The sequence below is a fragment of the Myotis daubentonii genome, chromosome 7 (assembly GCF_963259705.1).
Source record: "Myotis daubentonii chromosome 7, mMyoDau2.1, whole genome shotgun sequence".
Lineage (NCBI taxonomy): Eukaryota > Metazoa > Chordata > Mammalia > Chiroptera > Vespertilionidae > Myotis > Myotis daubentonii.
The window spans coordinates 46,367,464-46,381,400 of NC_081846.1; the positions used below are offsets into that span (position 1 = coordinate 46,367,464).

General features: G+C 57.0%; 1 protein-coding gene across 1 annotated transcript; it reads left to right on the forward strand.

Annotated features, from left to right (window-relative positions):
* Positions 1-1,115: 1,115 nt before the first annotated feature.
* On the forward strand, positions 1,116-4,389 carry DLX2 (distal-less homeobox 2). The gene is made up of 3 exons (XM_059704088.1): positions 1,116-1,774; positions 2,249-2,433; positions 2,892-4,389. Exons 1-3 carry the CDS (start codon positions 1,396-1,398, stop codon positions 3,309-3,311), a joined length of 984 nt encoding a protein of 327 aa, XP_059560071.1. The 5' UTR covers positions 1,116-1,395; the 3' UTR covers positions 3,312-4,389.
* Positions 4,390-13,937: the final 9,548 nt, after the last annotated feature.

Consider the following 13,937-nt stretch of genomic DNA (forward strand, 5'->3'; position numbering starts at 1 on the left):
CGGGCTTGGGAGTCCAGTGAAGGCTGGCGTCCCCCAACTTCGGACCACCGTTCCCAGCCACCCGGAAATAGAGAGAGAGAGCAAGTCGCCACTTCCAACTTAAAAGAAGAAATTTCAACCATAGGGTGGAACAGTGCAAAACTGTAAAGTAGGGTTACGTGCATGAGATAAAACTTTTCTATTTGTTTCTGTAAGTTTACCAAAACTTGCAGTATGGAGATGACTCTCTCACCTAAGTATCATTCCATTTCCTCTTTAGTAAAAACATAGAATTTAGAGTAAACATGCACTTTGAAGACCATCTGGTCAGTCTAGCTTTCCAACCCAGAGAGGAAATCCCCATGATGGCTTTTCGGGTGTCCAACGACACACTCGCCACGTGTCAGGAAAGTACGAGGGAGAATGATGTCAAATAGTACATCAATAGCAGTAACACCTTTGAATTTATATAGCTTTTCTCTCAAGCAACAAGGACTATCGTTCAAATACCATCTAATTAATTGTCCTAATATCCCTGCGGGTTGGTTAGGAAGCAGGTATTATTATACTGTACGTGGTTTATGGATAATTTAAATCAATTGACTACGTCAAGTGCGGAGTGGCTGACAAGAAAAGGAAGTGCCAGACACTTCGAGGAAAAGCGGTGCTAGAACTGGCCCGGCTCTGGGCACCGCTTTCTTTGGATTAATGTTTGAAAGCTGACCTCACTGGAATTGGTTGGTACTTGTACACAGAAGGGGAAATGCCAGTCTCCGTCTTCACGCCTTCTGTCCTCCAGCCGCCGGCCACGCTCACGCCCCGCCCCACTCCCAGCCCTCGCCTCGCTGCTCCCATTCAGCAGCCGCCCGTCTGCACCCGCGACCACAGCAGCCGCAGCGCCTGCCCTGTGACACCCGCCCCCGCCCGCCTGGCGATCCCGGGCGCTGGTAGCCCCGCGGGCTGGCGCTTCTGATTGGCTGTTGCTAGGTGACGTCGCCTGGGTTCACGTGACAAGTGTTAAATGCCCACCCTGCAGGAGCCCGCCCCGCAGACAATCGTAAAGCCGCAGCGGGCTGCTCACCTGCTCCCGCCTCCCGGAGCCCCGGCCCAGCCCCGCCACCCTCGACCCCCCTCCACTGCCGGCCCCGCCCGAGCCGACGTCGGGCAAGAAGCCGAACGGGCCCAGAGGCCGAGAGAGGATGAGGCCGACGGCGGCTGTCCCGAGCTGTGCACGGTGATCGCCTCCCCCGGAGGAGGAGTTGCCTAGGCTAGACCATTGCCACATTTCTTGTTTTCCTTTCCACCCACCCACCCCGTTATTACATTGGCTGCCGGAGGGGACCGGGAGAGACGGAGGAGGCGCCTCGCTTCCCCCCTCGCGCCCGCCACCCCTGCTCTTCCCCGTCCCGGGCCAGGATGACTGGAGTCTTTGACAGTTTGGTGGCTGATATGCACTCGACCCAGATCACGGCCTCCAGCACGTTCCACCAGCCCCAGCAGCCCCCGAGCGGAGGCGGCGCGGGCCCCGGCAGCAGCCTCCACAAGCCCCAGGAGTCGCCGACCCTCCCGGTGTCCACGGCTACCGACAGCAGCTACTACACCAACCAGCAGCACCCGGCGGGCGGCGGCGGCGGCGGGGGCTCGCCCTACCCGAACATGGGTTCCTACCAGTACCACGCCAGCGGCCTCAGCAACGTCCCTTATTCCACCAAGAGTGGCTACGACCTGGGATACACCGCCTACACCTCTTACGCGCCCTATGGGACAAGTTCGTCCCCGGCCAACAACGAACCTGGTGAGCATAACGCTGGCGTCAAGGGTGCCAAGTCGGCCTAGCTACTGCCATGGGTGGGATAAAAATATTTGGGGCGGGGATCTCTCCGGAGCCGGGCCTCTCACACTACCTGCTCCCGGCCCGCCCCGCGCCCTCACCATTCTCAACCTCCAATCTGCCGAGGGTCACTGGGTACGGCCCTCGGTGCTCAGCGGGTCCTACCGGGTGGCCTGGGGGAGGGGGGGGGGCGTGGTGCATGCCTCCTGGTAACCTCATTTCCTCGCCACCTGCTTCTTTCTCTCCCATATGCGCTTGTCTTCCCCTTCGCTGGTGGGCCCAGCTCCAGGGTTTGGGGGCGGCAGGGGTCCGCGCATTGCGAAGTTGCGCCTGAGCATCCCCTCCCGGCTCCCGCCAAGTCCCACGCCGGGCCTTGCTGCGGGCGGGAACTCTCGGGCTCCCGGGTTGCGCGATTCTCAGGAATCCGGATCGTTGCAGAGAAAGAGGACCTCGAGCCTGAAATTCGGATCGTGAACGGGAAGCCAAAGAAAGTCCGGAAACCCCGCACCATCTACTCCAGCTTCCAGCTGGCGGCTCTTCAGCGGCGTTTCCAAAAGACTCAGTACCTGGCGCTGCCCGAGCGAGCTGAGCTGGCCGCGTCCCTGGGCCTCACCCAGACCCAGGTGAGCGCTCGCGGCTGGGCGTGGGGGCAGGAAGAGGGACGAGCGGGGGGGGAGAGAGGGGGGGTCTGTCCGGGGTGGCTGGGAAGAGGACAGATTCAAAACAAGATTTCTTTAAATATATTTTAAAAATAATTTTAAGGATTTCGAGGCCCACTTCTTGAGCGGCCTAAACTTCTGCACTCGAAGCTGAGTCGCTGTGCTCCGTAGTCTTACTCCGCACTACCGATTAAGCGGGTAAATTTATCGGCCCCTCTGACCCCCTCCCGCTGTCACAGCAGCACCGCGCACACCAGCTGTCCGGGCTGTGGCGATAGCTAACCAGAGGGGCAGGGGCCATCGCCGCCTCCCTGCCCAGGTGCTCGGTGCCCACCTCTCGCTGCTGGGCTTTCTACGTTTCCTTCCTCCCCTGCCCGGTGCCGGGTTTCCTCCACTAATGCTCCGGTCCCTTCTCCACCAAGGTCAAAATCTGGTTCCAGAACCGCCGGTCCAAGTTCAAGAAGATGTGGAAAAGCGGCGAGATCCCCTCGGAGCAGCACCCTGGGGCCAGCGCCTCGCCGCCGTGTGCTTCGCCGCCGGTCTCGGCGCCGGCCTCCTGGGACTTCGGCGCGCCGCAGCGGATCGGGGGCGGCGGCGGCCCGGGCAGCGGCGGGAGCGGCGCGGGCAGCTCGGGCTCCAGCCCCAGCAGCGCGGCCTCGGCTTTCCTGGGCAGCTACCCGTGGTACCCCCAGGCCTCGGGCTCGGCCTCCCATCTGCAGGCCGCGGCGCCGCTGCTGCACCCCACCCAGACCCCGCAGCCACACCACCACCATCACCACCACCACCACCACCACCACCCAGGCGGCGGGGGCGCCCCGGTGAGCGCCGGGACGATTTTCTAACCCCGGGGAGACTGCGCCAGAGACTGAGAGCAGAGACCCGTTATCCTCAGCGCTCCCCCCAAGCCAGAGGGGGGTCTCTCCAGCCGGCTCGCCGATGCCACCCCTGCCGGGGGTGGTGGCCCGGGATGGCCTGCCCCGAGCCCTGCTCCCTTGTGCGGCCACTGAGCCACCGGGAATTGGAAGGCTCCTCTCGGAGGTCCCGGGTAGCTGCGTGGTGAAGGCCGCGCGCGGGCCACGGCCGCCCTGCCGACCGGAGCCCCGCCTCAGACCTGCCTCTCTTCTCCTCCCCTCCCTGCGAGGCTGTCCGGCGCCGTCCTCGCCGCGGGCAGCGCGCTGGGTCCGGGAAAAGGACTCCTCCCCCGCCCGCCAGGCCTCCCGGGCGCTCTGAAGCTCCTTTCTCCTCGCCGGCCCCCGGGCTCCGCGCAGTCCGCCCGGGTTGTTGACCCCGGCGTCCTGCCCGCCCGCCCCCACACACCCTTGTGACCCGGCCGCCCGCCCGCCGCTTTTTTCTGCTCTGCCGTTCCCAGCCCGCGGAGCTCTCTCCCAGCCGCGAACTCTCCCCTGAGCTCTCTCCTCATCCATCACCAGTGGAGTTTTTATTTTTGTTTTTTAAAAGTTTAGGTGCCTTTGCGGATGACCTCATTTTGATGTTGGGGGGAAAAATGATTTTTTTAATATGTGGACACTGCAAAAAAAATGTGTTTAAATTATCTTTTTTAAAACCTATTCAGGGTTATTAGCCGGGACTTCGACATAGAGTTTGTAAATAAAGGTGTCCGTGCAGGTTTCCCCACTGATGTATTTGTATAAAATACTCATCTTTTCAGACTGTTTTGTAAACCCTCACTTGTGAACTCTCCGGTTTAGCAGTGACCTCAGCAACCCCTCCGTTTTATTTGTCCCTTAAAAATGTTCTCAGTTAAGCTAAGCTACTGATTTGGATTTGTTATATCTTATCCTAAAGTCTTTGTTCTTGAAATGAAAGGTATTTGGGGGTTATTTATTATGAAAACAACATGCTCTTCATGTTGACTTTACACTATGAATATATTATTTAAATAAATTATTGTTTTCATTGGATGTGTGCGTTTTCACCTTGGTGGCACGCACGGCCTGGAGCCTCCAGCCCCTTCCCAGGCGGGGATCCTGGCCAACCAAGGGTGACTTGTACATCTTCCTGCGGCTGTGGGAGCAGCGAGTTGCGGTGAGGCCAGGACAGGCTCGCTCCTCAGGCCCCGGTGGAATGTTCGCGCTCTGCCCCCATCCGCGTCTGGACGCGGGGTTCGTCTGCTGGAGGCTCAGTGAGTCACTCAGCGCCCGGCGGCTCCCGTCTCCGCCCTTTCTGCCCGGCCGGCGCCGGCGCCCTGCGCCTGGGAGGTCTCCGCCGCCTCCGCGTCCAAGGTGCTGGCCCAGCGGTGCATCCGAGCCGCCGCGGGGAACCTGCAGCCGGAGCCCCAGCGCAGTGGAAGCCGGGGGTCAAACCCCTACATGGGCCCCTCCCCTCTGTTTGCCCCGCAGCCCTTCTGGGGTTGGCTAAGTGCAGAACTCAGTGAGTCACCCAGGCCCTCGGGAGACGCGGTTGGCTTGCTCTGGAATGCAGGGCGACCTCAGGCACAGGGCTTCCCCAGCGCACATCCGTCCCACACCGTAACCCTCGCAGACACATCGATACTGCCACGCGCTCTCAGACACACAGTCACACTGAACCATACCCCGCGACACAGATGCACACACAGTGATATACACGCTCACTATGCACACTCGTGCACACAGGCACACTCACGTGGAGACGGATGCTCAGTGCGTAGGCAGTGGCCTCTTCCCACCTCACATTCCCTGAGGAGAAAGGTTCACACATCATTCAGCTCTGCTCTCCACCTTGGGTCCCACCCAACTAGCTTCCAGCTTTGGAAGTGACCCTACTTTCTGGCATTCTCTGCAAAAGCCAGGGGTAGGTGAGTAACGCAGGCCTGAACTTAAAGTTCTTTTTTCTTGAAAGCCCTGGGGCCTGCCGTTGGAAGCTTCCGGGCTTCACTCACGAGCTGTGTGACTTTGGGCTACCCGCCTCACCTCTGTGTTGTGGGGTGCATACCTCTAAGATAGGAGAAATAAAAACAGCTGTCTCAGAGTCGTGAGCATTTAATGAGGCCATGATGTAACACAGCGCCTGGCACACAGTAAGCACTCAATACATTTTTGCTATGAGTAGTTATAATGCTTGAGCCCAGTGCCCCCAAACAAGAGGGCTTTACTTTTGCTTGCAATTAGGAGGCCCAGAGTTAGCCAGAGGCCTTTCCAACCTCCTCTTGTGTGGAAGAGCAGCACGCTAAGGCTGGGAGACCTCTGGAGCTTTCAGACATGAAAGGCTTAACCTTGGGCATCCTTTCCACCGGGGCTGGACTCTCCTGGAGAGGAGGTTGGCAAGCCAGACAACCCTGCTTGCCCGTCGCAGGCCTCCTCTTCTCTAGGATGGCGACTCCGTTCATCCTTGTTGTGTGTCTTAACTCACCTCTGCCAAAAAGACAGACATCAGACAGGAGTGAGTGTCTAGGCTCAGTGGCATCATCCTGAGCGGAATTCCAATTTTTCTGGCCAGATTGTTTTGGGGCCTGCACCGAGCCTGCTTTACAACCGAGTGTGGTCCAGGGAGTTGGGGCTCTGCAGAAGGCAGCTGGGTTACACAACCCTGCGTCCGCTTGCATTCCTGCGTGTTTTCCCAGGCTGAGGAGGTCTGGGCTGAATCCCATTGACCCCGCGATTCTGGCTTCCCTAAGCAGCCGCTGCCTCGCAGACCCCATCCCAGCCCTCCCTCCCCCCCAGCTCCAAATTCCGTGGTTTTCTTTGAGTGCCAATAGCTGGTGCCAGGCTTCACCCTGCGGTTTACTGTGCCCTCCCCTCCTTTGCGCGCACTCCCCTCCCCACCCCCCCACCCCTGAAACTAGCAAGGAGAAGCGGGGCCGTAAATTGGCTGGTGTAGAGGATCTGCAGCAGACAAGATGATTAAGAGGCCTACGCCGGAGCGCCCGGGGCAGGGAATGTCAGCCCAAGTTGGAATCACGCAACAGGCCTTGGCATGAGCGAGCCTGGGAGCCGGGAGGGCGGGCGGCCCCAGCTCCGGGGTGGGCCGAGGCCCCACAGACTTGCCGGAGTCACCAAACCTGGCACCCGGCGGCAGAGGGGTCGGGTAGGGCCACGGCGCGCCTTTCCCTGGGAAGCCCGCTGGAAGCAGAGGGCAGAAGGGTGCAGGGGCCAGAGGAAGGGGGCGTTTCCGCAGACAAGGAGAAGGCAAAGAGAGGGGGAAGCGAGGATGCGCCTCAGATCTAGAAGTGAGCAGACGGGAGGGGTGGGGGTCGGGTGAGCGAGGGGAGAAACAAAGCTGGGCTGGGGAGGCGGGGGTCGGCACCAGCCCTGCCGGGGGCGAAGCGCTGGCAAGCCTTTCTCACAGCCTCGCGGCCCGCTGGGAGGCTCGGAGCCCTGTGATCAGCCCGCCGCCAGCAGACTAGCTCTCCCCGCCCCCGCCCCCCTGCGCCCGACTGCGCTCCCCAAAGCGCGAGTGAAAAATGGACAAGGGAAGCAGCGATCTCGTCTCCCTGCACTGGGAACCCAGCCGCGCTGGGAACACACATAAATCTTCATTGCATTCCCCTCCCATTCGCTGGTGTGAAATATCAGGCCCAATTCTGAATATGACAAGCGCTGAGAAGCCCGGGGAGGGAAGCGGAAGAGTCAGGGGTGTCCGACCCGCTCCGCTCCACCTCGTGGCGGGGTTGCTCCAAACTCCTGTGGGGCGCTAAGTCCCAATTTCCGAGGCTGGCTGCCGGGTCGCACCCGCCACCCCTCCGATTCCCGCCCCCCCCCCACCTCACCACCACCCACACCCCCAGCGTGTGCGCCCCCGCCCGCCCCCCCCCCCCCCCGTCCTAAGTACTCCCCAGAGCGTGGACACACACCCCTCCCGCTGCGCCGAATTCCTGCGGCTGGCGGGCAGGGGAGTGCAGAGAAGAAAGGGGGCGAATCCTGGGCCTAATCAGAGCGGCTGCAATGTGGGACCGTTTAGGAAGTTTCCCCTCAGCCTCCTTTCAGGATTACTTGTGAAAATTGTGAATATCCGTCCTGTGTAAGGATTTCCGAGACTGGTGGGGCGAGTTTGGGAGACGTATCAAGTTTGATGGGGGCAGAGGGAGCCCCATCAGACGGCAGCTTTGTTTACAAACAGTTGTGTAGTGGAAGGGGGAGGAGGAAAAGGGATAAAGTGAGGAGTGTTGGGAGTGGATGAATAGTTCCCTCCACTGTTAGAACCCCCCGCCCCCCCGCGAAGGGGGACGGGGAGCAGAAGCCCCTTTGCCTTAAAAAAAAAAAAAAAGTCACCCTACTGACTGTAAAACCCAGGAGCACATCCCGCACTCCAACACCGCCTCCTGCCTCCTTTATCCCGTCCGAGTCCAGAGCACTCGCACCAAGGACACCAGCCCGCTCCTTTCCCGCCAAGGAACAACGACCACCAGTGCCTTAAGTCTGTTGTAAGGTCAGAAACCTCTGAGAATTAAGCTCTCTCTTCCTCCTAAAACACCGGTCCCTTTGCACTCCACTTTGGGGTCCCAGGTCCGGCAAGCGGGTGGGTGGGGCGCGCCCCTGGCCTCGTCAGACTGGGCTCTGCAGAGACTGCCGGGTTCTGGCGGGGTCGAGCCACCCCCAACAGCCCCAGGAAAGCCTCCCCTGGGTCAGATCCTCCCTCCCTACCTGGGATCTGACCCGCCAGCGTTACCCGCTGCCCCGCCCCTTCCCCTAAATACAAACGGGCGCGGGGGTGGGGAGATGCGGAGGCCCCGCGCCCCTCGGAGGCCTCCCTGGCGGGAGCTCCCCTCCCGGGTACTGGTTTGTCAGTGATTGCCACATTACAAGATGTTACATTCCTCCCTGGGGCCCGGGCCGGGCGGGGCGAGGGAGACACTATGTTTCAAGAAAAGAAAGAGCAGGCGGGTCTTGCAGGAGCAGTTCCTGGTCGCCTTCACGAGAGAACGCAGGCACAGTCTCTACATAGACGTTTCTTCCCGGGACCTGCTCCGGCTCCTCGCTCGTCCTCTGGGTCGGGCCAGACCGCAAGCACTGCGGTGTCTTAGCAGTTTGTGGGCTGCGTGGCAGCGCTCCTGGGAATCTCCCGAGGCCCGTTTGGGGGGTCCTCAGGAGTCCTGGCGCACTGGCTGCGTCCCGGATCGGTTCCGGTCAGCAGCGCGAGGAGCGAGGGGGGCAAGAGAGTTGGCGAGGGTTGGGCGGGGACGGGGATGGCTCCAGGAGGCGGGCTGTAGCTGTGAGGCAGAGGGTTAGAACCTCGGGGAAGGAACAGGGCAAGAGGCGGGGAAGGACTGGACGCGGAATGCGGGGGGTAATCCCAGAGCGCAGACTGGGGCCGGCACGCAGCTAACGCGGCGGGCTTTCCGCACCCCCCCCCCCCCGCCCTTTTTTGTGCTCCAGGAGTCTCAGGCACCCTAGAGATAAAATCGTCGCTTTCGGGACAATGGTGACTTCTGGCCCTGGAACCTGACCGAATCTAAGCTAGTCTGAGCTGTGGCCCCACTCCTGGCGGCTTCTCTCGCCCAAAGCCTTCGCGTTGCCCCCTCCTCCGGGGCAGCCTCCGCCCCGCCCCATCCCTCGGCGTCCCTGGCCTCGGCTTCTTAAAGCCGCAGGGTGTCTCAGTGCCCCAGAGAAGCGCCGCCCCAGTAGGGAGTGTTTGAGGGGGGCGCTATCTGGGGCGATGGAGGGCTGGCCCCAAGGACCTAATTGAGCTTATTCTCTCCTGTCCCAAAGCCTCCAAGTAGCAGGCGCACATTCGCCGGCACTAAGAAACAGCTAGCGCTCTGTCTTGGGTGCTAAGTCGCCTCACAGCAGCTCCTCAGTCCACCAGCTGCCCGCCCCCACCCCCACCCCCGCCCGCCCTCGGGGCCCGCCTGCAGATTCTAGAGACCAGCCGGGCTGAACTGTGCAGGGCGGTTTCAAGAATTCGCGAAAGGGCCCTAAGGAAGGAGGAGGGGAGAGCTGTAAAGAAAAAGAAAGGAAGAGTGTGTGTGTGCCGGGGGAGGGGGGATCCGGCTCAGTCACTTTCCTGCTCTGTTGCCGAATTAGGGTGGGAGCCCAGGGCCTCTGGGGCACCCAAGCCCAGAGAGAGCAGACACGGGGGCTGGGGGGGGGGGCGAGGGGGGATTCTCTTCCCGACGTGTTCACGGGACAACAGTGAAAATTTGCCTTGGGTGGCCAATTTTCTCATTTGCCCCTATTAAAAGAAAAAGCCCAAGAAATTCAATTAAAGCCACCCTGGCCAAGGCGCTATTTGAGGCATGAATGTCTCCCCTAAAGCTGCAGCAATCATGTGGCATTAGACACTTCCGGAATCCTATAGCCAACCTGAAAAATCCCAGACCCCCTTTTCCCCTAATTTTTGCTCTGATCTGTAATTTTATCCACATTTGCACTAGTTTGAGCATTCTGGCTCTCCCATCTGAAAGCCTGCAATTACTATATAATTCTTCGCAATTTCAGATGTCCTAATATGGACTGTAATTTTTGCGCAAGACAATTTCCTGCTATTTCAAGCATCAACATTGTCAAAGTTGTATGTACATAATAAATGGGAATATCAATGCATAGTTTTTAGCATAACATCTTGACTCCTCGATAATTATATCCGTTCGGAGCCTACGCAGAATTAGCCTGAATTGCATGGTAACTGCTGCTGCTTTAAAATTTTTAAAAATTACTCATAATTTTCCCAAAGATTACCAAGATCTCGAGTGCACAATGTCATCAGCGTAATGAAGAGTAAACATTTATGCTAATAATCTGCAATTTTTTTCATCAGCTATAAAGACAGAGGCTATATAGCCGAAAATTTCAGTCCTATTCTGCAAGCGCCGCGCTGCAAAAAGCCTGCGCGCTCGGAGGCGCCTGGTCCTGGGGACCTCTCTTCACTCTTTCCTCTCGGGATGGGAAGATGGGGCTGGGGGATTCTTTCTGGTTTTCTGGTTTTGTTTTGCTCTGGTTTGGTCGGTTTTGTATTTCCTGTTTTTCCTTTTTTTTTCTTTTTCTTTTTCTTTCCTGTCATTCTCCCAGCCAAAAGCCGCCTTCGACCCTTTTGATTTGATGTAGCAAAGATTGTGTCCAGATTATCTGAAATTGACACTGAAGAAGGTAAGGGTGGAAACCGGTTTCATTTTTCAGAGGGTTGGAAGGCTGAGCTGCGCCCGCCGAGGCAGCGGCTCCCGCTCTGGGAGTAGGAGGGTGGGGGAGTGATTATGTATGCACCAGCTAATTCTTCCATCAAAACGTCTTGTCAGCGATGTCAGGATTATTTTTCCCCCTTTTTATAAAAACACTTGATGTTTTAGGAAGTGTTAATCCCTGAGGGTTGGGGGATGAGGGCGAGAAGTAAGGAAGGCGTGGGTCGGGGTGACATGTTTCTTAGCCTGGGGAAGGCACCCGTTAGAACCCGTTTGGCTGTCCACACTGGAGCTGGGGTTTTTGTGGAGGCTGGGACCTGAGGAGGATTTCTTCAGGTCGTGGGAGGGAAAGACCCTTGCCCTCTGTACCGCATTTGATGGAAGTTCCAGTGGCCCTGAAGGATCAGGGGTAGAAAAGTTCGCTTGAGCCTTTGATTTCAGGATGATTAACCCAGGCGGGGGGATGTCAAAAACTAGAGAATCCTGACATCGGGTTTTTTAAAGATACAGAATGAAAGGGGTGCACAGGGAGGTAAAAAACACATAGCTAGAGGCCTGGGTTGCTTCTTTCTGCTCAGTTTTTCTTGGAATCAAGTAACTATCTCAGGTTCTATATTCACCACCCAGACCTAGCTTTCTTTGGTGACAGAAATTGATGATTTCTTCAAGGGAAGATATTTCTATATCAAATGACTCCAAGAATAAATTCGTACTTCTGTTCATATAGGTGGGGGGAATTTTAAAACTTTTTGTGGTCAGAACAGGAAAGGCTGAAGAGCCATCGGTCCAAGCCCAGGTGCAGATCCCCCCCCCAAAAAAAACATAAAACATGATAGCCAGTAAGAAAGAAAGGGGGAAAAAGCTGCGAGCTAGATAAACATGTTTCCCATTTCATATTTTTAAGATGTTGCCTCGATTTAGGCGCTGGGTTTTTCCACAATTAGATGACTAGGATGACCACTCCATTTCTGGCTTATGAAACCCAAGACCAGTGAGGAGGGGACTTTGGATTGTTGCTTTTGCCCCTCCACCTCTACCCCTACCCCTTTTTGAGCAAGTGTGTCTGAGAGAAGATATTAAAGAGGTATCTGTTGTTTGGCAATTTTGCTAAGTCTGTCTTCATTACTTCGACGCTGTGCATTTGCTAATTTGGAGGCCCGGCCATTGACAAGCTTGCTCCATACACCTGCAAGCAATTTGCCGGCTCCGGTACCCGAGAATTGCAGAGATGGCAGCTCGCACCTATTTGATTTTTTTTTCCTTTTCTCAATGCACAGCAAATTTGGCTTTCAGTGCGTTATCTCTTTTGTTAATGCAAAAAGATTCCCTGGGCGAAAAAATTGCTCATAATTACCAGAGAGATGGGGAAACTGCATTAGAATAAATAAACCTGAAATTACTGTAATTATGTTGTGTTTGATGGGCCCGGCTTGTAATCAAGAAGAGAATACAGTGAAATGATGCTGACCCTCTTGGGTTTGCAGCTGTACACGCACTTTGGGGTCTTTTTTTGCAGAAAAGAGTCATTTTGATAATCATTAAGCTGTGTGTAACCTATTTCAGAAGTGTTTTAAAATGAGGTTCACATTTTTTGAACAAGGGGAAAAAATCCCAAAATTGCATTTTGCCATTACAGACTCATACATAAGGAAAGGTTGTGTTTTCTAAGCGACAATTGTTAAGATATAATATTCAAAATCAGTATTTAATCATTATAATGAGGTATTGTTTAAATATAACCACCTTTAGATTATTCATAGTTTAATTAATATAGTCATTATGAAAATCTTTGAATCAGATATTTGATGAACTGCTTGTCAGTAACAAGGCAGCATTAATTAGGCCTATATTGAGATTAACATTTTAAAAAGTACAACCGCTTATAATTATAATCGAGCCTAACTGAAGACCGCCTTCATTGAGCTAAAACTAATAATTTCTCTATTTGAACTGTTAGCAAGAGATTATTAAATTAGTATAAGCTAATATCTCGAAGTATTGAAACCCGCTTGACCAACTAGATTGCGCCTGTGGCTTCGGCACTGGGCCCTGGCTGCCGTCTGAGGGACCAATTCGGATGCGTGAGATAAATCCGCCAAATGTCCCCGCCAGCAAAGTCACGCCTCGCAGGAAGCCAGATCCAGGAGGGGCTCTGCCCCCGCGGCCGAAGCCGGCCGAGGCTCTCCGTTCCCCCTTCCAGCCTTCCAGCCGGTCCGCGCGCGCACCTTAGTCTCCGAGGTCGGTTCCCCCATTTGCGCTCCGGGTTCCGGCGACCTGCGGGAAGAGAAAAGCCCCAAACCCAGGCCCAGAAAGGGCCTCGAGGTCCCGAGCTCCATCCCCCACCACTTCCCTGCTTTCTCCAACCGCCCCCCTCCCCCCGGCGCTTCCCCTCCCTTTCCCAAAGGGCGTCGGAAGAGCCTGGCACATCTGATCTTTCACCAGCACCAATTGAAAAATGGGTGCTTGTCACAACACAGATCACTGCCTTCCTCGTTCAACTCCCCACCGCGAGCTGCAAAGGGTCCCCCAAAGGCGGAGGGCCAGTGTCGCAAGGCAGGCTGAGAGGAGCGGGACTCGCTCAAAGCAGCCAGACGAGGCCCGCAGCTCTCCCAAACTTCCTCATCTAGGCTGCGGGATCCGGGGCTGGGCTTGGGCAGAAGCCCGGCCAGGGGAGTTCTAACTGCTCGCAGCTCTGTTCATCCGGAGCGAACTGATCTGAGCGGTTCATTGGAGGTGCCCCCTTCCTGGCCGGGCCGGGAGACTTTCGGGCTGGGGTAGGGTGCTCCCCTCGCCCACCAGGCCCTTCCTAGGCCCCTCCATTTCTTCCAGGCGCAGAGAAAAGGCCCGGGGTCCTTAGGCAGGAACGGGCCTGTCCTTGTGCGTGGGGCCGTGTGGATGGGAGTGGATGTGGAGGGCGCGGGTGGCGCCTTGAGACTGTCCCCGGGAGCTCACTGATTGATTGGGGGTTAGCCTGACAGACGTATCTTTCCGGTCCTTTTCCGGCGTCTGGCCGCGTCTTTTCCTCGTCCAGATCCAGCGCCCTCCAGGCAAGCCAAAGCCAGGAGGCCAGATCCCCACGGAAGCGAGGGGCCCAGCCAGGTGTCTCCGTCTCCAGGTTTCTAGGACTCCCGCAAGGTGACTGGGTGTGTGTTGGGGGTGGGGGGGGGAGTTAGGGGTGTCACTCAAATCTCACAGGCCGGCTGTCTTTGAGTTCTGCTTTGATCTCCTCGCAGCCGGCCTTCACTACCCCTTCGGTTCCTGAGCCCTGACTCTGACATGCGGCACCTGTTCCTGGTCCTCCCTGGTCCTCCGTCCCTGAGACCCTTCTAGCCCAGGTGGGATTAGACCCCTTGTGGGCCAGGAGCTAGGCGCTAGGCAAGAGCAGCGCCAGCGGGCCTAGGCCCTGTATCCTGTT